General features: G+C 45.1%; 1 protein-coding gene across 3 annotated transcripts in view; it reads right to left on the reverse strand.

Moving 5' to 3' along the window:
- RBM47 (RNA binding motif protein 47) overlaps nucleotides 1-23,619 on the reverse strand; it is an 87,821-nt gene extending 64,202 nt beyond the window's left edge. Inside the window, exons 1-2 of one of the 3 annotated variants that reach the window (XM_072861604.1) lie at nucleotides 23,588-23,619; nucleotides 16,251-16,393 (exon numbers count right to left, since the gene is read on the reverse strand). In XM_072861604.1, coding sequence (XP_072717705.1) covers nucleotides 16,251-16,279 — 29 coding nt within the window. In that variant the 5' untranslated portion in view covers nucleotides 16,280-16,393; nucleotides 23,588-23,619. Of the gene's footprint in view, nucleotides 1-15,335; nucleotides 15,382-16,250; nucleotides 16,394-16,554; nucleotides 16,651-23,587 lie in introns of those variants that run through there. The other 2 variants (XM_072861603.1, XM_072861605.1) reach the window with 2 other exon arrangements.
- Between the last annotated feature and the right edge of the window lie 327 nt (nucleotides 23,620-23,946).

Raw genomic sequence — 23,946 nt, forward strand, 5'->3', positions numbered from 1 at the left:
AATTCTTTGGTGTATTACTGCATAGCAGAGTGGTGTGACAAGGATAAAGAGATTAGAAGTAATTTCATATAAGTCCTTCTTCTGTCAAAATCTGCAGAGGGCTTTTGCTGGTAACTCCAACTGTTGCTGAAATTCTTCATTAAAAACTTTCAATATACAGGCAGGAAATCTCTAAGCACTAAGACACAGAGTAACCAAAACAGAGGGAGAGAAGGAATATTAAATCAAAGTCTGAACAGAAAGAGAGAATACAAAGGAAAAAAACCTGCTCAAGTACAACAGTAATAATGTATGTTATCTCCAAGGGGGTAGACACCAATTCAGCTTCGAAAGCCAGAAAACCACGTGCTGATTTTCACCAGTTTCAAGTAATTAGGCATAACCAGTGCAGACACAGGCTCTCCTTGCCACCATCAGACAGCCAAGGGGGCTGTGAGCTGCTGCTGGATGGTCACTGCTGCAGGCTGCAGTGGCTCACATAAAATGCAGGCTGTGCTTTCCCTGTACATTGTACCATTGTACAACCTATATAGGCACAATCTGGCCAGCAGAGCTTGTTCAGGACCTCCACCCCCAAGTGAAATAAATTCTCTCCATGGCAGGGCATTTTCCAGTACAACTGCAGATCCATGAGGAGGTTTTCCTGGTAAGGTACGACCCCTAGTTTTGTTTGTTTGGGGGGCAGAACAGGGAGAAGGAGTAAATACGATCTGGCCAACGCAGCTGGGCCAGCCAACACTTGCACTGTAGACCTGACCAAAGCTTTGAAGATGAAAAGAAGGCGGCTTGCGTTCTCTATGATTGTCCCATTAAATGAACAGAAGAATGGGCAGACATGAAATGATAACGTCAGTCCTGCACTTTTTGAAAAGTTACTATCATGTGTTATAAAGCTATCGTCATGCATTGCAGGTCCTCCTCAAAGCTGGTGACCTTGCAAAAGAACAGAGAAAGAGCCAATGAGCATGGGCGCAAGTGCGTGAAAGGCAATGTACTGCTACCACTCTGGGTTAGGAGAAGAGTTTAAACAGTGTCCCCTATTAGAGGGGTGAAAACTCTTCTTCTGCCTTTTTTTTGGTCCTTTTCTCTGTTTGTGAATCATCCACTCACTAGTTTTCATAAGCGTGTTCACAAGTGGGCTTGCTCAATGAAGGCTGCAGCGTGATCCGCCGCGTTTCAGCCTACTTGGGACAGTAGGTTTCATCCTTATCTTCAGCCATTTGCTACGCGTGAGGGAGGTTGCTCTGCGTGCTTTGTTTCTGACTCTGGATTTCAAGCTGGTTGACCAGGGGCTGCCTTTCCCTCCAGTGTCTGCGGTACCCAGTGCAATGGGCATCTTTCATTCACCTGCTTCTCCTTCAGAACAATGCATTAAAAGAACCGAGTCTTTGCCAGTTCATGCTGGCTGGGACATTTAACGCCTTCAGGCTCTGATCCTGCCCCTTTCAAGTCATCGAGGCTTTTGGGATGGCTCTAGGGGAGGGGAAGCAGCCCCCTTGCATTGCTGTGCCTCAGCCCTAGCCTGTCTGAAGGCAAAGTGCAAAGCAGAGAGACAGCACTGTGTGGTGGGCTCCTCCAAGTCCACAGCCCTATCATCTTGGCCTCCTACCAATGTCCTCTTCCTCACCTGAAAACAGCTTAACTTCAAGTAACTATCCCTTGCAATTATCATTCACCAGGAAAAGGAGAGCCAAACACCCTAGCAGTACAGGGTGGATTGCTACATTGGACTCCTGCTTTTACAAACCTTTTACTTTTATTAAGCAGATCTCTAGAAGAGGTGTAATGTGGTGGTCAGAGCCATGCTGGACGTATTCCCTAAGCAAGGAAACGTCTAGCGCTAGGAGACCTAGCAAGAGCAATATCCTAGTCCTCAGCACTCTCCTCACTATTTGTCTTCCCTAACCTCTTCTTTATCCTCCTATCTTTTCTTATCATGCTAAGGACACCAGCCTCATTTATCTTTTCCACAGGCTGTTTTTCCAGCTGTAACAATGTCAGTGAAAGAGGCTACCCCTGCAAGACGCTGGTCACCTGCCCTGCTGGGCCGGGCTCACCAGCTCTTCAGCCTGCCAGCGGGGATGTGTGTGGAACCATTACATCCTGAATGAACCTGAAACCAGCCCCTAAAACAGTGCGATTCAGAGCGTGGGTGACTCCTGCCCATGAAAAGCCGGCGTTCGCTCCTACCTCTTTTACCCAACAGACGTGCAGGAATGTGGCTAGAACACAGAAACGGGCCATGGCGCAGACACGACATCCCGAGATTCCCCCTTCCCAGCCCAAAACCTCATCAGCCGTTGGCGGAGAGGATGTCTCTTCCTGTGGTTTCTCCTCCCAGCCCCGCAGCTCCCCAGCCATGCAGCAGCAGGGGGCTGGTGCCACCCCACCCCAGCCACTTGCCCCTGGGCACACACCCCGACACGGGCTCTCTGGTCCAGAAGGGACTGAAGCATTGTGGTGCTCTCCCTGGCTACCCTCCATCCTGACAAGAAGTACCACTGCCCTCAGCCCTGTGTTTCTCTAGGTGAAGGTGCCAGCCTGGGTCTGGAAGAATGCTGCAGACCCGTGCATGGGACAGCGAGCGCTGCAATGTGCTGCTCCCCGCTGAGAAGGGTCAGAGGTCCCCTGGAGCACCCAATATTTGGAAGCTAGGTGCTGCAAGCTTGATCCCGCACTGCCCCAGGCCCTCACGGGAGATGGTGGCCTCCTTCACTCACCGTGCGGTGCAGAGGGTGGCCCTGCTCCAGCAGAGAAGCTGGGTTTGGGCACTGACGGTGGCTGCTGTCCCCACCACTCTCCTGGAGACGACGGAAGGGACGTGGCGCCTGATGCACTGTGAGAAAGGGGAACTCATAGCTAAGGCAGATAAACAAGCACTTGATAACTGCTTTCTGTCCTTGCTCTGCACATGGATCCTGTGTATCACTGGCCAAGTCATTTAAGCCACGCTTTGTACAGATGGTCACCAACTGCATGTTCCTTATTTTGGGGTGGGAACGTTTTCTGATCTGCAATTTGCTTGCAGAAGCAGAGAGTGCTTAGAGCTGCAAGTGATCTTGCTGGGAACTGCACTTTGAAAATGTGGATCTTAACCAAAACTAAGTTTTCTGGAAAAGAGAGTCATAAGGCAAACAGCGCGACTGACTCATACTGCTAACTGAAGTGCAAAAAAAGAGAAAAAAGGAGGCATTCTACTTTGCCCCAAAGCAAACATTTAATTTCTGGATTCTCTACCCCATTTTTATTGTTAAATTTGATCAAATTTTTAAATGAAATGTCATTCTAAAGCAAAAAAATGTTGTTACATTAGTCAGAAAATGTGGAAATAACACTTCAACTTATTTGAATATGTTTATTTCTGTTCACCCAAAATAACCTGCTAAGCTTGACATAAATCTATAGCTAGAGCTTGTTAATCCTAAAGCAGATTTTTCAGTGAAGACGACCTTTAACTAAAAAAGTTCGCCTGTGCTTGGCCCTGACATCCTAAATTGTATACTCAAAATATTGGTAAACTTCTTAATTTACATTCTGCGTACCTATTTTTCTAGTAAATAAATATCAAATGCTTGTTGTGCAGATTATCTCATTACTGCTTGTGAAGTATTTAAGTACTATAGACAAACACCATTAAAAAGCCAAGGAGTAGTAAATCTCTCTTCAGAGCAAAAAAATGCAAGAGCATGAACCATTTATATCTTGAAAAGCAGGAGAAAAAAAATAAATACCTAAAGTAAATAGCTCACTGACCACCCTCCCTTTCATACATGGTATAAGGGAAGGATCCTCCAAAAACAAGAGTACTGAATGTGTCAAAAAACCAGGATCATACTATAATAATACATACCAGAAGGCAAATTAGGATTGTGCAGACTATAAATCTGGCACTATCTGAATTACACACTTCATAATTTTCCTGAGTAGGATATCTGAATTACACAGTTCATATTTTTTCTGAGTCTGTGCACTGTTTCCTAAGCTTTTATGGCTTTTTTTTCATGCAAACTGAAACCCAAGCCCAAATTCCATCATGTGGCATCCTACTGATGTGTGTGTCACCCAGAGGGGTAGCACATGAGATTTACCACACAGACTTCTGCTCCACGAAGTAACTGAGTAAATCACAGAGGCAGGGCAGCAGCCCAGCCCGGCCTTTGCTGGCAGCAGCGGCAGGGGAGGCAAGAGGCAGGAGCAGGGGGCTCCTTCCAGCCTCCCGACGGAAAGGTGGTGCCAGGAGAAGTCCCGGATTCACAACCCCAAGCGCTCCAGCTCGGCTCTGTCCAGGCTTTTTGGATGACATGCCCCCAGCTCCCTCCCCACCCTCGTCGGACACCAGTGCCTGTTTCTTTGCTCCCTTTACCTTTAGGTGCCCCGTGTGCTGCTCTCAAGCTCAGGCACAGAGAGCCTAGCAGCCTCGTACCACACCTGCAACTAAAGTCTTGCTCAGACTGGAGCATATGCAGTGTGAACAGTGGTTTCTGGGACTTGGATGTTAAAAGCTGAAGTCTCCACTAAACGCATGGAAACTGTGATTTTCAAAGGTTTATATCCTGCTTAAATCTGGGTACCTCTGCACAAGACCCACTTCCCTGCTAAAGGTCAAGTCACTGCCCTAGGAAGAGGTTGCAAAAATTCGAAAAGACCAAATTCTCAAGCTTTGATTTTCAGAAATAGTCTAATCATTTTAGGTTAAGTGACTCTCAGGCCTCTATCCAGGCAATTCAGAACAATTCACATGCCTCAGGCAGACATTTTGGCATGCAATGTTTCAATCCAGGGACGTAAAGCTTTGCAAAATTAGGAGCAAATGAAAATAGTCCCCTACTAGAAAATGCAGGGCATCCTTATTAACCAGATCTGCTGTCTTCTTCCTTTCACATCTGCTCGTACATGGGAACTTTGGGATGCAAAGTCTGATGCACTTGGAGTAGTTACAGTCCCAGATCGCTGTAGGTTATATTGTGTGCACAGTTTTTTCTGGAGTGGGCTACAACAGTTACATCTATTTATTAATACTAAAGCTACAGGCCCTTTAGCAGCGCATTTCAAACTGCTTTTCCAAAAGCTGTGATCTGAAGCCGAAACCCGGGACTTGTCACAACCAGCACCCTGGGGACTCCCGCATCTCCCCCGGCCCCAGGGTTTCACAGCAAGTGCCACTCACCCGCTCTGGCAGCGGGGCTTTGCTCTCGCTTCACGGGGGCACAGCTGGAGCACCAAACGCAGCCGGCTGGGCAGTTCCCCACCCTCCCTCCACGGCTTGCGCCATCGGTGATTACAAAGACCTGCGTAGCACCAGCAGCATTTCTCAAAGGCCCCCTTGCCCCAGGGCCGTGGGATTGCTGAGGACAGCGTAGGAAGGGGAGCTGAGGCAGGGAGCCCCAGGGCTGCTAGAGGTTTGGGTTAGGTGTCCAGCCGATTGACACCTTCCCTCATCCCTCCCCAGGGGCTCTCCCAGCACAACTGCCCATGCACAACTGCCCAACCCTACCAAAATGAAGGCGCAAACCAAACACACAGAAAAAAACCCAGAGATTTGCCATAGCTCCCCAAAGATCAGCCATAGCAGATCCTGCTGCAAGACTTCACAACCCGATGGGATGTTCAGCTATACCGGTAGAGACCAGTAACCACAGAACAGATATCCACGGCAACCAGAAACAACCCACTTGACTGTCATTAACTCGTCCATGCCATTTTCTGTGGCAAGGCAGGGACGTGAACCCAGGTTTCCTAAGCTTTATACTTGTGCCTTTCCTGCAAAACCAGTCATTCATATACTTTTTGCTTCTTGCCTGGCTTGTTCTACACCCTATTGCGCATATACATACAATAGTATGTGTGAACTCAGAAGAAACCTTTTAAATCGTGATTGACATTTGCAAGAGCTTTGAGAATGCAATGATTTTGGCATTGGTTACTTTCCAGGTAAGGATTAACAAACCGATGAGTTAACAACCAACTGATGTTCTTTGTTTAAAACAGGCTGCATTTCAAAATGGAGGCAGATTTTTTGCAGAAAGATTGTGCTTTGATTTGGAAATAGGGAAGCACAGCAAGGATTGCAACACAAAACAGATAAGATTAGACGAAGAGGAAATGTGATAGAAATGGTTTGGATCTATAGAAGGAGCAATAAAATGCTGTTCATCTCACATCATTCATGTTACAATGCTTGTTTTAGGAGACACAGAGGCAGTGCCCCCTTGTCAGAGGTAAGACAAAAGCTAAGCCCTTTCTGCATTTTGGCATCGTGGCTGGAACCCAGATTTGAACAATGTAGAAGCACACTGAAAATGAAAGCCTGGTTCCTTCACCTTGCCTGTCATTCAGAGCTCCCGATGTTGGTGGGGAGGGCGTTCAACCCTTCTGCTTTTCCATGGTACCATCATCTCTGCATCCAGCTATGTAGCACTCTGAACCGGCTTGCGTATGCCCTGGCGCTCCACAGACCCCTTGCTCAGCAACCCCTCGCTTTACATCCTTGCAAACATGCATCCTGCTCCAGGATCCCTGGCCATGGACCCAAACTCACTGATGGACACAGGCAGAGCAAGCAGAGAGTGTGGAGGCCCCAGAAACAGGCACCCATGCCAGAAGGCAAAGGCGGACATCGTAGGATGGGGAAGCAGTGAGTCAGCGGTAGGCGCTGCATGCTGACTGCCGTATTGCACCGAATAGATGGAGGCCGGCCACCGAGGAGTTTCGGTCCTGTGCTTTTGGCCGAGTTTTGCTTTGAACTCAGAACTCAGGAAGAAACTTGCACAACAACAACTAGCAAGCTTATCTAATCCTCTTTGCACCGGCCTTAGCTCTGGAAAGGGTTTGTCCAACGCGCTTGTGGGTATTCCTAGGGCACGACTACATGTATGGGGACAGATAGCCTCATATCCGCCCTGTGGTAGCACGATTACAGCTCCCAAACTACAGCAGGATCCCTTCTGATTACTTTGGAGTACAAGAAAAAAGAACATACAGTTGCCTATGCATTGAAAACACGAAGGTGTGTCCAAAGATACTATAAACTTACACCCCTGTGTAAGTCTGTGAGTCAACTCCCCTGTGCAGTCTGTGCCTTGGGCACCCGCAGCATTCACGGAGAGCTGTGGTCTTTAACTGATTTTCACTATTACCAGTATGAAGCTTTTATTGCAAATCTAACCTTCTAGGCTTATGGATACATGGCATTTTTCATAAAACTAAGTTTATTACACTGCCCATAGGTAAGTAGATTGCACCATCAGCAGTTTTGCTTTCATTTTCTTTGGAGACCATGTATTTTTTACACAACTTATTTATTTGGAAAACACTGTTGTGTCTATTGGAAAATATAAAGAGAGAGAGATGCTTCATGCTAGAAGCAGGTGCATCCCTATCACTTCTTGTATATACACAGTATGTTCTTTAACAGCCTGTCTCCTATGGCACTCCTCAAGAGTGCATTTCTAGTGTTTCACAAGAGGAGAGGAAAAACACATGTATTTCCTATCTATCGGTGGGGAAACTATGGTACAGTGAGGGAAAACGATCCTGTCAAGATCATCCTCCTAAACCAGAGACAAAGATGGTAACTAAACACTGACAGCTGACTGACAGTGCTTTGGGAATTAAAAATCTAGCACTGAGACTGATTTTTGTTGAAACCTGCTGTGCATATACAGAGAAGCCTACATCTGTTTAGAAGAAGCAAGGTGTTCCCCAAACAGCTGCAAAGTTAAACTTACCAAAGCCTTGTTCTCTGCGCCTATAGAGGTACAGAGCACTTTTACTGACTTCACTGAAGTCAGTGATCACTGATACCAGTGTAGAAGAAAGGCTACTATTTGCACAAGGAGTGCAATAACATATAAATATATAAAATAAAAAATATAGATGTTTATATGTTTATATAAATATGCAAATATAAATAACATACTTTTCTTTTCTTTTCCTTTCTCTTTTTTTTTTTTCTTTAAAGCTCAGAGATCTACAGATGGAAATGCCAGGGTCTGGCTCAGATTTCAGCCTCCTTGGTAAAGCCACAAGCTGAGGCCGGTCAAACAGGCTGAGCCCTCTGCTGTGTTGCTTTACCGATGAGATGGACACCACAACAGTGCCATCAGCCTGCTCCCAGCAGCCCCACAGCCCAGGGGCTAGGAGGATCGCGGGCAACACACCTCTCTCAAATCCCTTCTGTGTTTTAATGGTGCCTCTCCTCCCGCTAGCGCACCACCACAAACCCATCTCTGGGAGATGACAGGAATCGAAACCCCACAGTTAAAGCTCCAGACAATGCTGTAGCTAGAGGGAAAAAAAGCCCTGGAACCGCTCTGTGAGCCAAACAGCTGCTTGCCCTGGGCTTTTCTCATTCTGATGAGAAAGCCAACAGCCAAGGCCACCAGTGCCTCCAGTTTAGCAATACTTAACCACCCTTACTCAGGGCTTCCAGCAGTTCATTCCACATCCCTCAGAGCTGTAGGTTTTATACACTGCCCCATATATCAACCAGACAGTGAGCTGATAAACTTTCCTGAGGCAGGTGGCCATGGGAATGGCCAGGAATTTGCACAGGAATTTCAACAGGAATTTTCTTACTTAGACTCATAAGGTCAGCAGATAGTAAAAACTAAAATTGTTTGTCAGTCTGTCTTGCTGCTTACCAGGAATGTAAGCTTGCAGATGAATACCTGCAGAAAACCAGAATTTTCAAGAGAAATAAAAATGGAATGTGGGAAGACATGGTCTCTGATCTTCTCAGCACCTCAAATAAGGACCTGCAAGTACTCATGGTAAAACATGGGTCAAAGAAAAGACCATGCAATACCAGGAAGGGCTCAAAGGGGCTGCAAGCTGGCACGTGACAAGGCAGCGAGGAGCAGAGTGTGTTCAGCAGCCGCTGCCTGTCTTGGACCGTGTTCCCACTGGTCACCCACAACCGGAGGCAGAGCACCCTCCTGGCATACCAGACACCCCTCGCCACCCCTGTGGCGCTTGGGAAGATTTATTGTGCACACATACAGTCTGACCTGTGTGACTCACACAGGTAAGACGAGACTTGGGACTTCAGTATGTGGAAGAAGCACGTAGAAGCCTTTTTGTTTATTATTGCTCAATACAATTAGCTTCTATGAAAATCACTTTTTTTCCCCTTCTTTGCAGGACAACTGTGGCCTGTTTGGACTGTGCCCAAGTCAAAGCTTGCTCCTGGGCCCTGGGGCTGTGCAGCCCCGCTGGGTACGTCTGCAGCCTCCCCAGGCCTGGGTGCTTGTGGTGAGCAGACCACCTTGTCAGCAGCATCTCCTCACCCTGTTTACTTCATAAACACTAAGTAAGACGCCACAGACGGCAGCAACAATAGGCATGTTCAGATCACCTCGATCCAACCTGAGGCGCCTCCAGCTTCCCATCCATCCAACGCGCATTCAGCAAGTAAGATAAGTGGGTCTTTTCTCGCCTACTTCATGAGGCCAAGAAGCAAAGGACATAGTCAATCTTCAAGATCCACAGACTGTACTGCAATCCCAAAAGTTTGAATACACCCACTCATGAAATCTATTTCTGCTTGCAGCTTTACCTGTGACTATGCTTCTGTGAGCTTCAGGCACCTTATTACTGCTGTCTTTAATGGCAGCACTAATAATGACATACTAATAATGGCATACTAATGACAGTAAAATGCTCCCTGTGAGGACTGGCACTCACATTAGGATGTGGGTACCGGGGTATGAACTCTGGTGAAACTGCAGCATCCACAGCCAACAGAGATTTTACTGCCAAAACCATGCACATGACAGGGACGTGGCCTAAAGTCATGTTAATAAGGTGAACATTTTACTAAGGTGAGCTGAACGTGCTCTTTTGTTGTAAAAACATCTTGAGGACATGTCCCTGCATGCATGTTCGTGTGTGACTCTATCTTCCCTCCTTGCCTTTGGTGCCTTTTTTCCCAGCTCTGGCTCTTCCTCCCTCCCCAGCCCTGAAAGCTCCCGCAGTCGCACCCTGCGTGCTGCCTGCCCAGTCCTCACGCCCTGTATTTCTCACTCCAGCACACAGTCCAGCTTTAAAGACCTCAGTTAGCCACAGTCTCTTCATACTTCCTTCCCTCCATGTTCTGAAACCTCCTTGTTTCTTCAGCAGCAAGGCTTTCAAACCCCAATGAAGCATCTCTGTCTCAGATTTTCCCTAACTCGGATCAGACTATGCTCAGTAGGTTGATCTTTTCCCCCCTTCCTCCCTCCTTCTCCTCCTTACAAGGATCCCTAACTTCTCATTTCTCATCCACTCCCTTCCCAGCCCTGCAGATACCTCCCATTCACCCAAGTCCTCCACCTTCCTCCTCCTGTTTTGATTCTCTGTTTTCCTCCTCTCACTGTTGCTGATTTATGCTGATGACCTATATCACCCCCTCATCATGCTGTGTCCATCTCACCCATCCCTTCCTCTGCTGCCCTGGTCTTTTTCTTTTACTCATTAAAAAGGCCGTTTATTCGGCACGCACTGCTCAGACTCCAGGCTCTCTACTGCTGAATTTCCCCTGCACTAACCTTCAAGTGGTCCCATTCAGCACCATCCATTAGCCTCCCCCATTATGTCCCACCATTTAGCCTTTCTGTGATTTCCACTCCATCAATCCTGATGACTTCTCTTTTGCTTTTAACCTTCGTCTTTCTACCAAGTTCAATTGCAAATCCTCCCTAGACTTCAATTTCCTTCAATTTGCTTTCCCATCAATATCCAGCCCAGCTGATGCCCCTCACCCACTTTTTCTGCTATCTTCTGAAAGGCTGTCTGCTGAAAGCCTAGCCATCCCTTCCAGCTCAACATGGATAAAACAGAGTCCCTAATACCCCCGCTCTCAAGGGATATCTGAAATCTCTTTTCTCTCCTTTCCTCAGTGACAATTACAGCTCTGTTTGCAGACAGGGCACAGCTTTTATTTGGGCAGCCTTGCTTTCAAGATACAGCTAAGATCTGTTGATGCTTTCCACTTACATGTCCAGGACATTGCCTATTCTATCTGCCCTCATAGCTAAACCACTTCTCCGGGGTCTCAGCCTCTCGTTATCTCAGTAACAGTGACATCCTTTTCTCTGCTTTCATAATTGCAATCTTGATCTGCTGTTTCATCTTCCAAATGCTATTACAAGGGTCATTTTCATAGCCTGATGCTTCAAGTGTGCCACTTATTTTTGTGCTTCTGTTGACCAGCTCTCCATTCCCTAACAAATAAAATATAAGGTGTCCTTACATGCAGCGCTTGCACAGGCAGGCAGAGCTGAGTGACAAATGGGTCCCTTTTGCAGCTTTTAAACCCAATTTATACTTCTCATCAAGTACCTTTTCTGTTTTCCCTCGTAATTCCTCCCTGGGAGTACCTCCCTGGTCACAACTGCAGAGAAACTTTGCTCATGTCTCCTGAATTCCTTCTAAAATCTCTCCCTTGCTGCTGAAATAGTGCAACAGCAGCCAGGCTGCTGGCGTGCTGCGCCTGCTCTGTACCCAGCTGACCCCTCTCACCATTTCCTTGTGCTCCACCCCGCCTCTAACCCATCTCTTGCTTCTTGACAGCTATTTAATGCATAAACCCTGCACAGTGGTGACAGTCCTTCCACGCTGCCTGCGGAGCAGGTATACACGCAGCAGCAACACCCTGGTCAGGAATCCCGGGTCTATGACAGTGCAATACTTAATGACATCTTTAATGCTACCGAGAACTCAACTTGCTGAGTCTGAACCTACACCCTGACTTGCGGTAGAGCTTACTAAGTTTCCCCAATAAAAGACAGAAATGCAGAGGCAGTATTTCAGTTTATTTCCAAGGTAGAACTCAAGTACGTCCATTGGGCACTCAAAAGGCCAAAACACGAATGCAAATCCTGAGCTACATCACTTGGGGTGGTGCTTCTCCAGAGTAAATCTCCTGATGGCCCTGACGTCAGCAAATAGGACAGAGAGCATTTTGGTTGTTAGTGGTTGGTTAAGACATGTCCACTTTGGAAACAGCTGAAAGTTACTTTTGTATCATGACTCTTGTTAGACGATTCTCGTGCATTTGTAGTTTCTTCCAATCTTGTGCCAAATAAGCCCATCTGTGCTGATTTAGTCTCAGTTTTATGACCAAGCTAGGTAAAAGATAACATCCAAACTCTACATATATTTTGTAAAACATACATGTAAAAAAATATAAATAACCCCTCTCCTTTTCAAATGAAAGCTTGCTTGTGATCATGGCAAATGAAAGACTGGAAAGGACAAAAATGCCCTCAAATACAGGTAGTCAGCTTTGCAGTTACTAAGAAGTTGCTTTGCTCTGTTGAGTTTACTGTGTCACCAAAACCCTAACAGCCATAGCCATACAAAGCCTGCATTGTCTCAGCAAGGCTACTGAGAAGATGTTCCTGATCTTGGCAAGAGCTAGGTGTACCCAGAAGCATTATATTGAAAAAAAATTACAACAGCAGAAAGAAATATTATTTTAGACCTCTCACTGGAAAGATAAAGGTCAGAGTCCTTCCTTCTGCTAAAGCAGCATGCAGAAATATCCTGTTCACAGAAGCCATTTTACAACCTTGAAAATTGCACCTAAAAATCCCCATATGAAACCAATATAACAAAAGATTTGTCAGTTTAGGTCATCAGTAATTTGGAGATCTCAACTTTGTGAAGGAGGAGGCAACTACATACACTCATACCTGGGCATGGAGGTAGTTCCTTCATAGTTAGTCTGTCAGATCTGCTTTCTTGCTACAAAGCAAACCTGATCTTTATATTCATCCAAGTAATTGATTTCTTATTTTCAAGAGGAACAGGATCTGGCAACCTTTCTTCAGAAAGAGCACATATTTTCCCCTATTAACTTTCTCAATAAATCAGAGCAATGTTGATTTGAGAAACCATGCACAGATGACCAGGGCCAGCGGTTTGAATGAAAAAGTCAAGATTATGTTATTGCTTCATCAATCAGTGTAGTAGAATATCTGCTGGAGTTTGTCACTCTAAGAGTGCTGTGGCCTCCTATGGTAAACCAACAGGCGCTTGTATGCCCGCTCCAGAGTAACCCCCGGATCTTCTTCTCTAGCTGCTCTTTAAAAAACCAGGATATTAATACATTTTGAATATGTCATTGCCAACCCAGTGAACAGGACTTCAGTATACACTTAAAACCATAAAAATCAATTTCACTGGTTGTCAGTGTCAATAATAAATCTATGGTGGTAGAAGTACAAATCACCATCTATGTTGCTGGGAGTAAATATTTTTATTCAGCTACCAAAAAAGCATCATTTCCAGCTTTTTACTCAAGTGGTCTTAATTTTCACAGGGGGAAACAGCTGACAGTAGGGAAAAAAAATCCCAACAAGCAAAAGCAAACCCCTCTGCCTTCCCTCGGATGCTCTCACAGCTTTTGCAGAAGAGGGTGTAGCATTTCACAGAGTGGCAGCAAAGGAGCGAGCGGGCTCTGCCACGTGGAGGAAGCCAAGGCCCCAAAACGTGGGCAGCCCCAAAAGCAGACCCCGGTGCCGGGGAGAGCCCTGCCGAAGCCAGCCAGGTGCAGGCCATGCAGGGTCAAGGCTTCAGACCAAACTGCCATTGAAACAGTATTCCCCGAAGGCTCTGTCATCTCTGCTGCTTATATTAAATACTTTTATTCCAAGGTTTGCAACGTTTTTTTAATCTGGTGTATTGAAGGCAGCACATTGCTTTACTTCCTAAAACCAAACAAAGACTTCGCAGCCCAGGCTGCCACGGGGACACACAGAAACGATTAGCAATTGTATTTACATGCCAGCCAACTCTAAATATTCCCCTAACAACACCTAGGGCCCGGAGCCTGTGACTCAGGAGATGTCGGTACCCGAAAGCAGGGGAGGGAGCCGGGGTCTCCCCGGGCAGGGAGGCGAGGCGGGAGCACCTGCCCCCAGCTCCAGCGGGATGCACGGCTTTAAAACAAGCCAGGAGAAAAACCTCTCCAGGGACAGGAGTATGCAGGGGAGTGCGGAGGGAGGGAGAGCGAACGAAGGCACAAGAAAAGTGTTTGTCTCTTCATTTATCTCCCAGACAGCGTTTGTGAGCCTTTAGCACTCGTGCTACGAGCCTGCTGGACACCACACAGCGGCGTGTTCTGGCGTTATCTCCGTTTCCTCTGCGAGAGCGCGCATTGCCTTCCAGTTTTCCAGCTGTATACCAGGCTCTGCTTGACACGGCGGCTGACCTCTCACCCTGCGGCCTGGCACCTGCGGCACGCCGGGCCGGGCGCGCAGCCGCCGGCAATCCCGCTGGCAGCCAGCCCGCGCCCGGCCACTCGCTGCCTCCCCGGTTGCGAAAGGCACCCAGTTCCCCCTCTCGCATCATGTGAACTCGGCTCAACTGGTGAAGAATAATTGCGGGCTTGTCCAAATTATCATTTGCAAAGTCTAGGAGGCACATAAAGGCACCAATATCCAATTTAGGTTAGCCTCAGGCGGCTCATTTCAGCCCGGTCCCACGCTCCTGCCCTCTGCCAGGTCAGGCCAGTTGAGCTGATAAAATTTAGGAGGGATTTTGTGATCTGTTAGGTCCCAGCCCGTCTTTAACTATTATAATACGTTGGCTTTAGCTCAAAGTTTTATTTTAAATTCCTAAGAAGAAGTCAGCTGTGTAGCTTTCCCTCTAAAAAAAAAAAAAAAAAATCAGCTATTTCTTTTAACATGAATAGGAGTCCCTGGTATTTCTCATCTAATCACACATACCTCAGAGTGCAGGAGATGCTTGACCTCCCGATGGATCGGTACATGTATTTTAAACGGTCATCAGAAACTTTTCCCAGATAAGTTCCCATTCTTAGGCTAATGTCTATAACAGACGGGCAGACAGCAGCCTATCTCAGAGCCCACTTGTCACCTCCCTGTCACTCGTGCCACCGCTCCGCGTTCTCTACAAACTACAGTGTTTTAAAGTTGAAAAGGAAGAAACAGCCATAAGAACAAAATACTCCTTCCAAAATTTCCTCCAAAGACACCAGGCACATCATGGTGTAGTTTTTCTTTGACACGGAGAAACACACATCTTTTAATTTAAACCAAATCTGCAGATCACTTCTCGTTCTGTCCTTATTTAATACCTGCTTTAGCCTCTCATCCGTCATCTTTTCTCTTTCAGAATCACCAGAAATCTGTCACTTGGAAAGAGTCACTGAAACTTCACCGACAATCTCTGCAGTCCTCTCCGCTTGCCTTTTCCCCCTAAAAATGGTTTTTAATGTGCTTTCTGAGTGAACTTCTGTCCTCTTACAGTGTCAACCCAATCGCAGAAGAGTAAACCCTCAGGTAAGGACGGAGCAAGAGCAGAGCAAACCGAAAGGCGACGGTACCTACCTGGAGCCCGCCTCAGCGCCCAGCACCATTCGCGGCAACGGCAACGTCCCGGGACAGCAGCAGCCTACTGCATTTTCCTTCCTACCGCGCTGCTGAGAGTTGAGCAACTCCTCACACTGCTGCTTGGAGCAACAGCTCTCCCAGCCTTAACCCCCTCTCTTGGCTCTTTGCTCTTTTTTTTTTCCAGACTTTTCGAGCACTAAAACTCGCAATTAGCACCAGCTAAGCTAAAGCCCCTGCTCGCCCCTGCCCTAAGCCGCGCATTCCAGGGCGCTGAGCGGGACGCTGAGCCCCTCGCCGGCACCGCGCAGCTCGTCCGCTCCCAGAGCTGACTTTCTGCCTACAAACTCGATAAGGCTGCAGGAGCTCAGGAACACGCACTGAAACTCGGACAGGGGAAAAATTGGTCTCTCATCCCCAGCCTGGGTGGTTTTTTTTATCCTCCCCACCCCCCTTCCTCCTCCCTTTCTCTCTGCCCGCACAGTAGCAAGGTTGTCTCTTGACTACTCCCTGCCTTAAACTCACCAAACCAGATTTTTACTCCCAACACCTTCCCGTAAATCTGAACTGAAATTTTACCCTGCTCGCTGAGCCTTGGCTGGCTGAGGGCCAGTAGAGCATTCCTGTTGTTTTAAGAGGGCAGATTAAAAAAAAAAAAAAAAAAAAAAAGAAGAAAGAAAGAAAGGAAGAAAAGAGAGATGGAAACCTGGAGAGACGCAAAGGCTGGAAGGAAGCAAACTTTTAGAGCAGCTTTACTAAAAATGCTGTGAGAGGGAATGATTCCCTTTTATCTTTAAAGGGCTAAACCACTGACTTTTTTTTGGCAGTGTCAGTCATGAGAAAATACCCTCCTCAGCCATCTGTATCCTTCAGGTGGATGGAGATTTGAAAAGAAAATAAACCGCTGGTACTCACCTGAAGGACAGCATCACCGGCGTCAGCATAGCAGGGAGAGGAGCCTACATCTTTGCCTGATCCGGTTACCCCAAGGCAGCGGTAACGCTGGTTAAAGAAGTGCCACATTTTACCCTTTTCTGACCTAAAGTTACATGTGGTTTCTAGAAATGGAACAAAAGAGAAACCAGTTTATAAAAAAAAAAAAAAAAAAAACAACAGCCAAGCCTTCTTTTAACCTCCGGGTGATCCCTCTGACCGTTTTCTGAAGGCTTAAAGAAACAATGAACCAAGACTGTAAACTTTTTCACCCCCTTTACATTACCTGTCTGTGCCTGGCTATGGGCTTTGATGTATTGAAACAAAGCACAAGACCTGTTTATAGTAAATGAAACCAACCAACAGAGAAATCTAATTCAGACTTGTGACTAAACAAACTGGAACAGGAAGCACACACCAGCAGATTTTTTTTTAAGTAGTAATTCCTGCTTGCATTGTCATGCAACAGAAAAAAAAAAATTAAAAAAAGGAAAAAAAAAAGTTTTCAGCTTCTCCCTTCAGTCACTTTTGTTCAAATGCAGTTCTTTTGTTGGAAAACTTAATGCAGGCAATGTTTCATCACGTATATGCAAATGCATAACAGAACAACATTCACCACCAGTAGTGATCTAAATATCTTCTTCATCTGTTTGTTTCCCTGTGCAGGACGTTTCTGCAACTGATTAGTTCCGCGCCCCGCTCCCCCCAATTAACGTCTGTAATTGATGACCAGACCGAGGATCTTCATCTAGGATAGCTGGACAAAGCAAGCCCCCAACAAAACAGTAGATAGCAGTCCTGCAAGTTAAATCTTTAAAGAATAAATAATATTGGAGGTGAAAGCTAGTGACAGAAATTCATTCTTCATAATTCTTCCTAATTTTTAAAATAAATCTTTTTATTCTTAATTAATTCTTAGGAATTCTTAATTAAGAATTCTTCTAAATTCTTCTTAATTTTTAAAAGAAATATTCAGAGTTGAGTACACACTATGCTGCCTTGTTACTGTTATATTACCTATGCTTTTTGAAAGCAGTTTGTCCTTGTAAACATGTATTTCTCTAATTGTATTCATTTTCCAGTAGAGAAAAATCCCACGGGTTTTACTTAAGCAAATCCACCTTGACTCCCTAAGAGAGTTTTGCTTCAGGCAGAAACCGATGAATCAAACTACTATTGGGATAACACGTAAAGCCACACAGCCAAATATTGCATAGTTCAAGTTAGCAGTGTGTTCTCTCCAAACTATTGTAATTCAGAAGTTGATAAAGAGATGTGATTCCAGTTTTAGCAAATGCATCAAGTTTCAGAACTTACCAGTATTAATGAGCAAATAATCGTGGGGGAAATTGTCATCAAATACTTGAATTAAAATGAGAATTCAGCATTAGCTGCAAACATTTTATGCAGTTAAATTCATTAAAGAAAAATAGTCTAGAAAAGCAAATAATGAGGGTCTTAGTGGTACAAAAATCTCTCAAGTATTCTAGCATCGTCTTCCTTAAAAACGTGGCCCATTTGTCCTAAAGCAAAGCTTTTCCATAGAGTCTTCATCCAATAAGTTTGCCAATAAAGTCCCCAGGAAATCCATCTCATGTAGAGAGAACTTATGCTCTATTTGCTCCGTTCAGAGGAGCAAAATAGGCATTACTGGCAGAAGTACTTCTTTGCCAACATGTACCAATTACTTCTTCTACATGAGAGTCTCTGTAATACGATGAATAGTACAGAAAATGGAAAGACATATGAATATACTGTCCTGCGTATCCAGGACGCAGCTATACTACCAAGAGCTGTGATAGCACCAGTGTGGTAAAGCCAGCTTTTGTAAGGTATGCTGCTAAAAGTGTAGCTCTGCCTGTTTTACTGACCCTTCACGTGCTCTTGTGGGTCTCACCTCTGACTGACATCTCTCTGAAAACCAAAAAATGCCTCTTATTGTTAACAGCCATACCAGTTATCCTACCATGAGACATCCTTGTCAGTGCTGGTCAGACTGGATTCGCCATCCTCTCTGAAAGCCAGTTCATGCCTTCTTTTCTGGTGGAGGATTCAAATAGGTTTGCTTTGAAGATACCAAAGATAGGAAAGAGTCTGACATTTTTCCTAGGGCAGTTCAGCTGCAGGTGAGGAGCGTACAGCATGTGGGGATTTTAGTTAGAGCTAACTCCAGGCCATAGCTCATCCAACAATTAAAATACCCGTTACTGCTCGCTCTGTCTCTGTGTGACAGACACTTTCCATGGGGCCAGGTGAGACTGCAAGGTACCACACCTGTCTGCACAGCCCTGCAGGTACAGGGATGACCATGACACATCTGCTCACAGCTTTTTAATGGATTTTCAAACTTTGGCGAGGACAGCGATTTCTACACTGCACAGCTGCCAGCAAAACAGTAGTGCAAAACCTCCACTATTTATTGCTTGTGGCAATAAATAAAGTATTTCATACTGTACTCTAATTCACAGATTCCAGTTCAAATAACAGGTAAATGTTGCCAGGTTGTTCCTGAAGTGGACCTTCCTTTCTCAGTGTACAGCAGCCATTCAGATGACAGCAGGAATTCAGGAAAGTCTCTTCTTAACCACCAAATGCTGGCTCTATCGCAAGCTGAGATAGGATGAAAGCATCCTCGAAAATTAATGATCAGTATTGGGGATTGTTGCCATTGAAGGTTCAGGTCATCTAAAATTAAACATTAGATCTAATTGATCTAATGGCAGTCTGAGCCATTTTTGACATCAGAATAATTTTTCTCCCTCTGTAAGTCCCAATTGTTCAGCTGACAAAGTGTTTTAAGGGGTTGTAGCTCTTTACATAGGAAGAGTGACCCAGCCGTAATTTGCTGCAGCACCCTCCAGTCTACGGGTTAAAATGAAAGAGCAGTCACAACCCTGTAGCACGGAGCAGAGATTTCCTGTTCCTCTGCCAAGCCATGGTAGGGTTTCTGACCAAAAGAAAAGAATTTAATGAGTCCATAGCAAAGCAAATTAAGCTAAGTGCAGCATGATTACGCTGTGAACACTAATCTTTAAAGGGAACAGTATTTGATTAAGGAAGGCGTCCTCCAAAACTGATCTTAAAATTGCAATAAAAAATGTCTGGCTATGAACTTTCACTGTTGGGGAGCTGGGTTTTTTTTTTTTTTGGGGGGGGGGTGTCTCCCAGTTTGTAATGTTTCCTTCTGAATATGGCTTATTGTGGTGTCAATTGTGTAATACCTATTGTAGAGTTTATCACTACTGCCAAGAGCTGACTTTACTGCAGCAAGAAACTGCATGTTGAAAATTTCCAACTGCATTTCATTCAGGAGATTATGAAAACCCTTTTTTTTTTCCCCCTAATCGAAACGATGAAAAACACAAGTGAGAAAACGTGTTACTCAAGAATGAAATGTTTCTAAATACCAGAAAACTAACTGGAGAATTAGAATATTTGTTACTTCTGTAAAAAGAAAAAGTTAAAAAGCCTCTATTTCAACTCTAAATTTTTGTTTAAGCTTTCTAACACAGAATGTTTCCTAGTCCTGGTTAAATATTTGGATATGATTCAGTAAGCAAAGACAGTCTGCAATTAAGTCAGTCATCCTACAGTGTTTGATTTTTCCCTAGTTAAAGTTGAAGCTTGGAGAGTGAACATTTCTTATAGTGGTCTGTGAAATACTGTCATTTCCTACATAAAAGATCTCAGTATGCTTAGTCTGTGACACAGCACCTTCTCCTCCAGAGAGGTCTTGTGGGGAGCAGATCTGGGACCCCATTTTTCGGGAAGAGGCGATGAGACGGACAGGGGCAGCTAATGAGGAGGGTAGCAGAAGGAAAGAGAGCGCCCAACAAAACCTTTGCAGATCTTTGGTCTCCCAGGACCACCTTGCCTTCTGTCCCATCCACTCTCCTGGGAGCTGGCTGAGGCCAGCGTAGCATCCGGGCAGAAAAATCATCCCTTTGTCAGCACAGCTGAAAGTATCAGAGCTGGCTCTGTCTATAGGTTTAAATGCCTCTTACCAACAAAGCTCCCCATATTGTAAACACTCAGCTTCTCCTCAGAATGTATTTACTGATATTTTGCTACTGGTGCCAGTCCAGAATTATTAAACTAGCTCCTGTCACTTGGGATGCACACAGAGATCCTGTGCCTTGGATACAATGCCTTTTAATAACAAAACTGGCTTAGTTCGAGAACAGTTTCCACCAAGACCAAAAGAGTGTAATATAAGAGAATGAATTTCCTTTCAAAGATCAAATCCAGACACATAACTTCATGAAAGGCATCACAGACTTGTACAGAAGAATTTGCTCAGAAATATTTTATGAGTAGGGGAAAAATCTTGTCTCTTTTCCTCATGTGGTCGTGAAAACACCACATCACATTTGAATGCAGAAGTTTAATGGAATAGCTCAAATTATTCTTGACAATCTGAATTATAAGGATTATAATTTGAACTAGTAAGAAATTGTAGCAGCTGACATTATTTCCCCCATCCTCTTGTCCTCTCATATTTTCTCACCTGCTCTGTTTTCTCTCTGCCAGGGCCTGCGATCTGCCAGGGGCTCTGCCCCCCAGCAAGCCCAAGTGCAGGGATGTCACAGCAAAGCCCGTCTTTAATAGCAGTGACTCCATTTTATCGTTGAGGTAAGCCCTTTACTCAGGGCAGCGGGCACGCTTGGTATGCCGTGTGCTCCTGCTGCATTCGGCCAGCAAATATTCCTTGGGGGCTCCTGGAGCCGGAGAGGTACATTGGGGTGCTTTAGTTGAGGGATGTCTGCACGATGCACCTTGGCTGCATGTAGACATGCCCTTAGATAAACCTCACTGCACCTCCAAGCAAACCCACAACTCACAGGGTGCTGCAACAAGCCGCTGCTCTTCTTCCCTCTCGGTTTTATTAAAGCTCTGGAGGGAAGAGAGCTCTGCACTTTCACATAGCCATGGGCAGCACCTCCTCCAGCACAGAAATAATAATAGTAATGTTGTTTCTGTTATTATTACGCTGAGCTCTCTCACATATGCAAAGTGGTTTTCCAGCCCCTGTAATAAAATGAGGACCTGAAAATGCTAGGGTAAACCCCTCTGAATATAGTATTGCTCTCCTCTCTTAATTTCTCGTCTCAGAAGAGTGGATAGTTTGCACAGGGGATCTCGGAGATGTATTCTGCCTTGTGGATGGTTGAGAATTCGCAGGTGAAAACTTGGGCATTCTCTTCATAGCAAACATACACTTCTCTAGCTCAAAACTGGAAGCTGTTGCTGGTGAAATCAGAAGCTGGGCAAAATCACAAGGCTATGTGGTCAGATTTAACCCTGGCTAGGAGACACACTGAGTGCTGGTCTGGTATTTACTCTGAAGTCACTTCTCTTGGAAGGGAAGTGAAACAGGCAAAGTGCAGCAGAAGCAGTTCAGCAGGAAATTATCGTTATGTACTGAAGCAAGCTCTGAGAACAGAACAAAAATCAAGCCAAGTAGAATTCAGCTATTTACTAATCTTTGTAAAAGGGGAAAAGCAAACAAAAGAAGTTGCCTAAACTCACAATTTCTGTCTCTCAGCATACAGATGAAGCAAGGTCTGAGAGGCCCCCAAGACAACATCAGATATCACTGCAGCGCATGTAGACACTTGCGTGCTTGGCTGGGTGTGAGCTTGTCTAGAGGTCAGGGGAACAACTAGGAAGGTTTGTGCCTGTGGGAGGGAGGGGGTGTTCACACACATCCCATAATAGTCATGGGTGGTTTGCAGAAAAAAATGTACTCAAATGACTCAGTGCCTCTAAAATAATGGTGAGAGCTGAACTCCCTCCACTCTCCAATGGACAGAAGTACTCCAGCAGGACACGGGACACAGGCTGTGGGACTATAATGCAGAAACAGGAAGGTCACCCAGGTATACGAGATCTCTGTCCCACATAAGCCTTATGTTAATAAACACTGATGTTCTTTCTGACCTAAATAGCTAGGCAAAATTAAAAGTCTTTTTTTTTAATTAGCAATTTCCAACAAAACCAGGAACATTTATTGCAATTCAGACTACTTGCAAAAATATTTAAGTGCGTGATTTCTTGGACACAGGAGAAATCAAATAGTCATGAAATAGTCTGTTTGCAGCAACTAAACCAGAAGGCCCCTCTGTGGGCTTTTGGTAGGACTGTAGGACTGCACTGTCCAGCTGCTTCTCTGTTCTGTGCATTAGCTGGCACCTTCGGAGCCCTCAGTTGTCTCCAGTCCATCCACACACCCAAGAGTAACGTTCTTGACCTCCTAACCCTAGAAGGATGTATGCCCAAAGACAAATTTCAGCAGGAAGCTATGGTTATCTTTGCATTTGCCTTGGCTTTCAGCAAAGCTCTGTGTCGATACTCAAATTTGGAAACTGTTCTTGTTTCTAATACCCACTCTGGTACAGGAGCTTGAAAGCCTCTGATAACTACCTTCAATAACGGGTGGCAGATGTCACAAACCAACTTCCATGAGATCTAACTCATTTTTTAAGTAATTCCTCAAAATATTCCCATGGGACCATGATATGGCAAAAAGAAAAGTAAGATGGGGCCCTTGACCACCTTTGATCAAACATGACTCATGTTTCCTCATCCCAGGCTTTGGGCAGCTGCTGCCTGCCCACACTGCTGAGGAAATCCCAAACGCCAAGGCTGGGCAAGCACCAGCATCTGGCTGTGTGTCTCTCACCCTCCAAAGAGGACACAGAAATCAATAACTGGTGATGCACAAGGGAAGAAGAAGGTACAGACTACTAGGAGAGCCAAGCATCAGCAATGGGGATGGAAGGAGTAATTAAACATTACAAAAGATCCACACACCTTTTTGGTAAATAGGGACAGAAGGCTATGTGACAGAGAAATTTTCAAGCTCACAATATTTTCTCTGTTCTCTTTTTTTTTAAAAAAAGCCAAGAACCCCAACAGGCATACACATCACACTGAAGAGCAGATTGCACCGCAAGCCATTATGAGAGTTGGATTTGCACAGAGTAAGTGTGCAGTCTCAAATCAGGTATAGGAAAGTTGAAAACACTCTGCTTGCCTGTCAAGCCAGCTTGAGACCTAGAGAGAGTGACCAGCTTTGGCAGGAATATTCTGAGGAGCACCAAAGTCCAGTTTTGATCATTTCTATGATAATTATTTTACAACTGAGCATGTGAGGCAATGCTGGTGATAAAAACGGCACACGAGCTGTGCCTGTTCCAGTATTTGAACAGGAACCCTACCCTTACCAGCCCCTGTATATTCATGACAGCAAGATGAACAGTGCAACACAGATTTGTGATTTTATACAAAAAACATATTTATCAGTTCAATTCACTTACTTGTAGTGTCCTGTAGTTAGCTAATGAGGAACTTCTGTATGTTTCTGGTTTTTCCTCTTTTTCAGTATTTACCAGCATCTTTTCAGCTTAATCTGAGGGTTCAAACAAGACAATTCTAAAGAGGAATTAAATCCTTCCTACCTGAAAATTTATTAAAAATGCATATTGCAAAAGTGAAATTCACCCAGCCAATGTGAAAACTGCAAACTGTGTACATGAATAAGAGACACAGGCCATTAATATTAATGCATTATTTTAGACTTAGTTGCAATATTCTAAGAAATGCACTGTTCTTTAAGAAATTAACTTAGAAGCAATGTTTAGGATTACATATATCATTCATACAGAATAAAAACAAG

Source organism: Ciconia boyciana, chromosome 5, assembly GCF_034638445.1.
Source record: "Ciconia boyciana chromosome 5, ASM3463844v1, whole genome shotgun sequence".
Lineage (NCBI taxonomy): Eukaryota > Metazoa > Chordata > Aves > Ciconiiformes > Ciconiidae > Ciconia > Ciconia boyciana.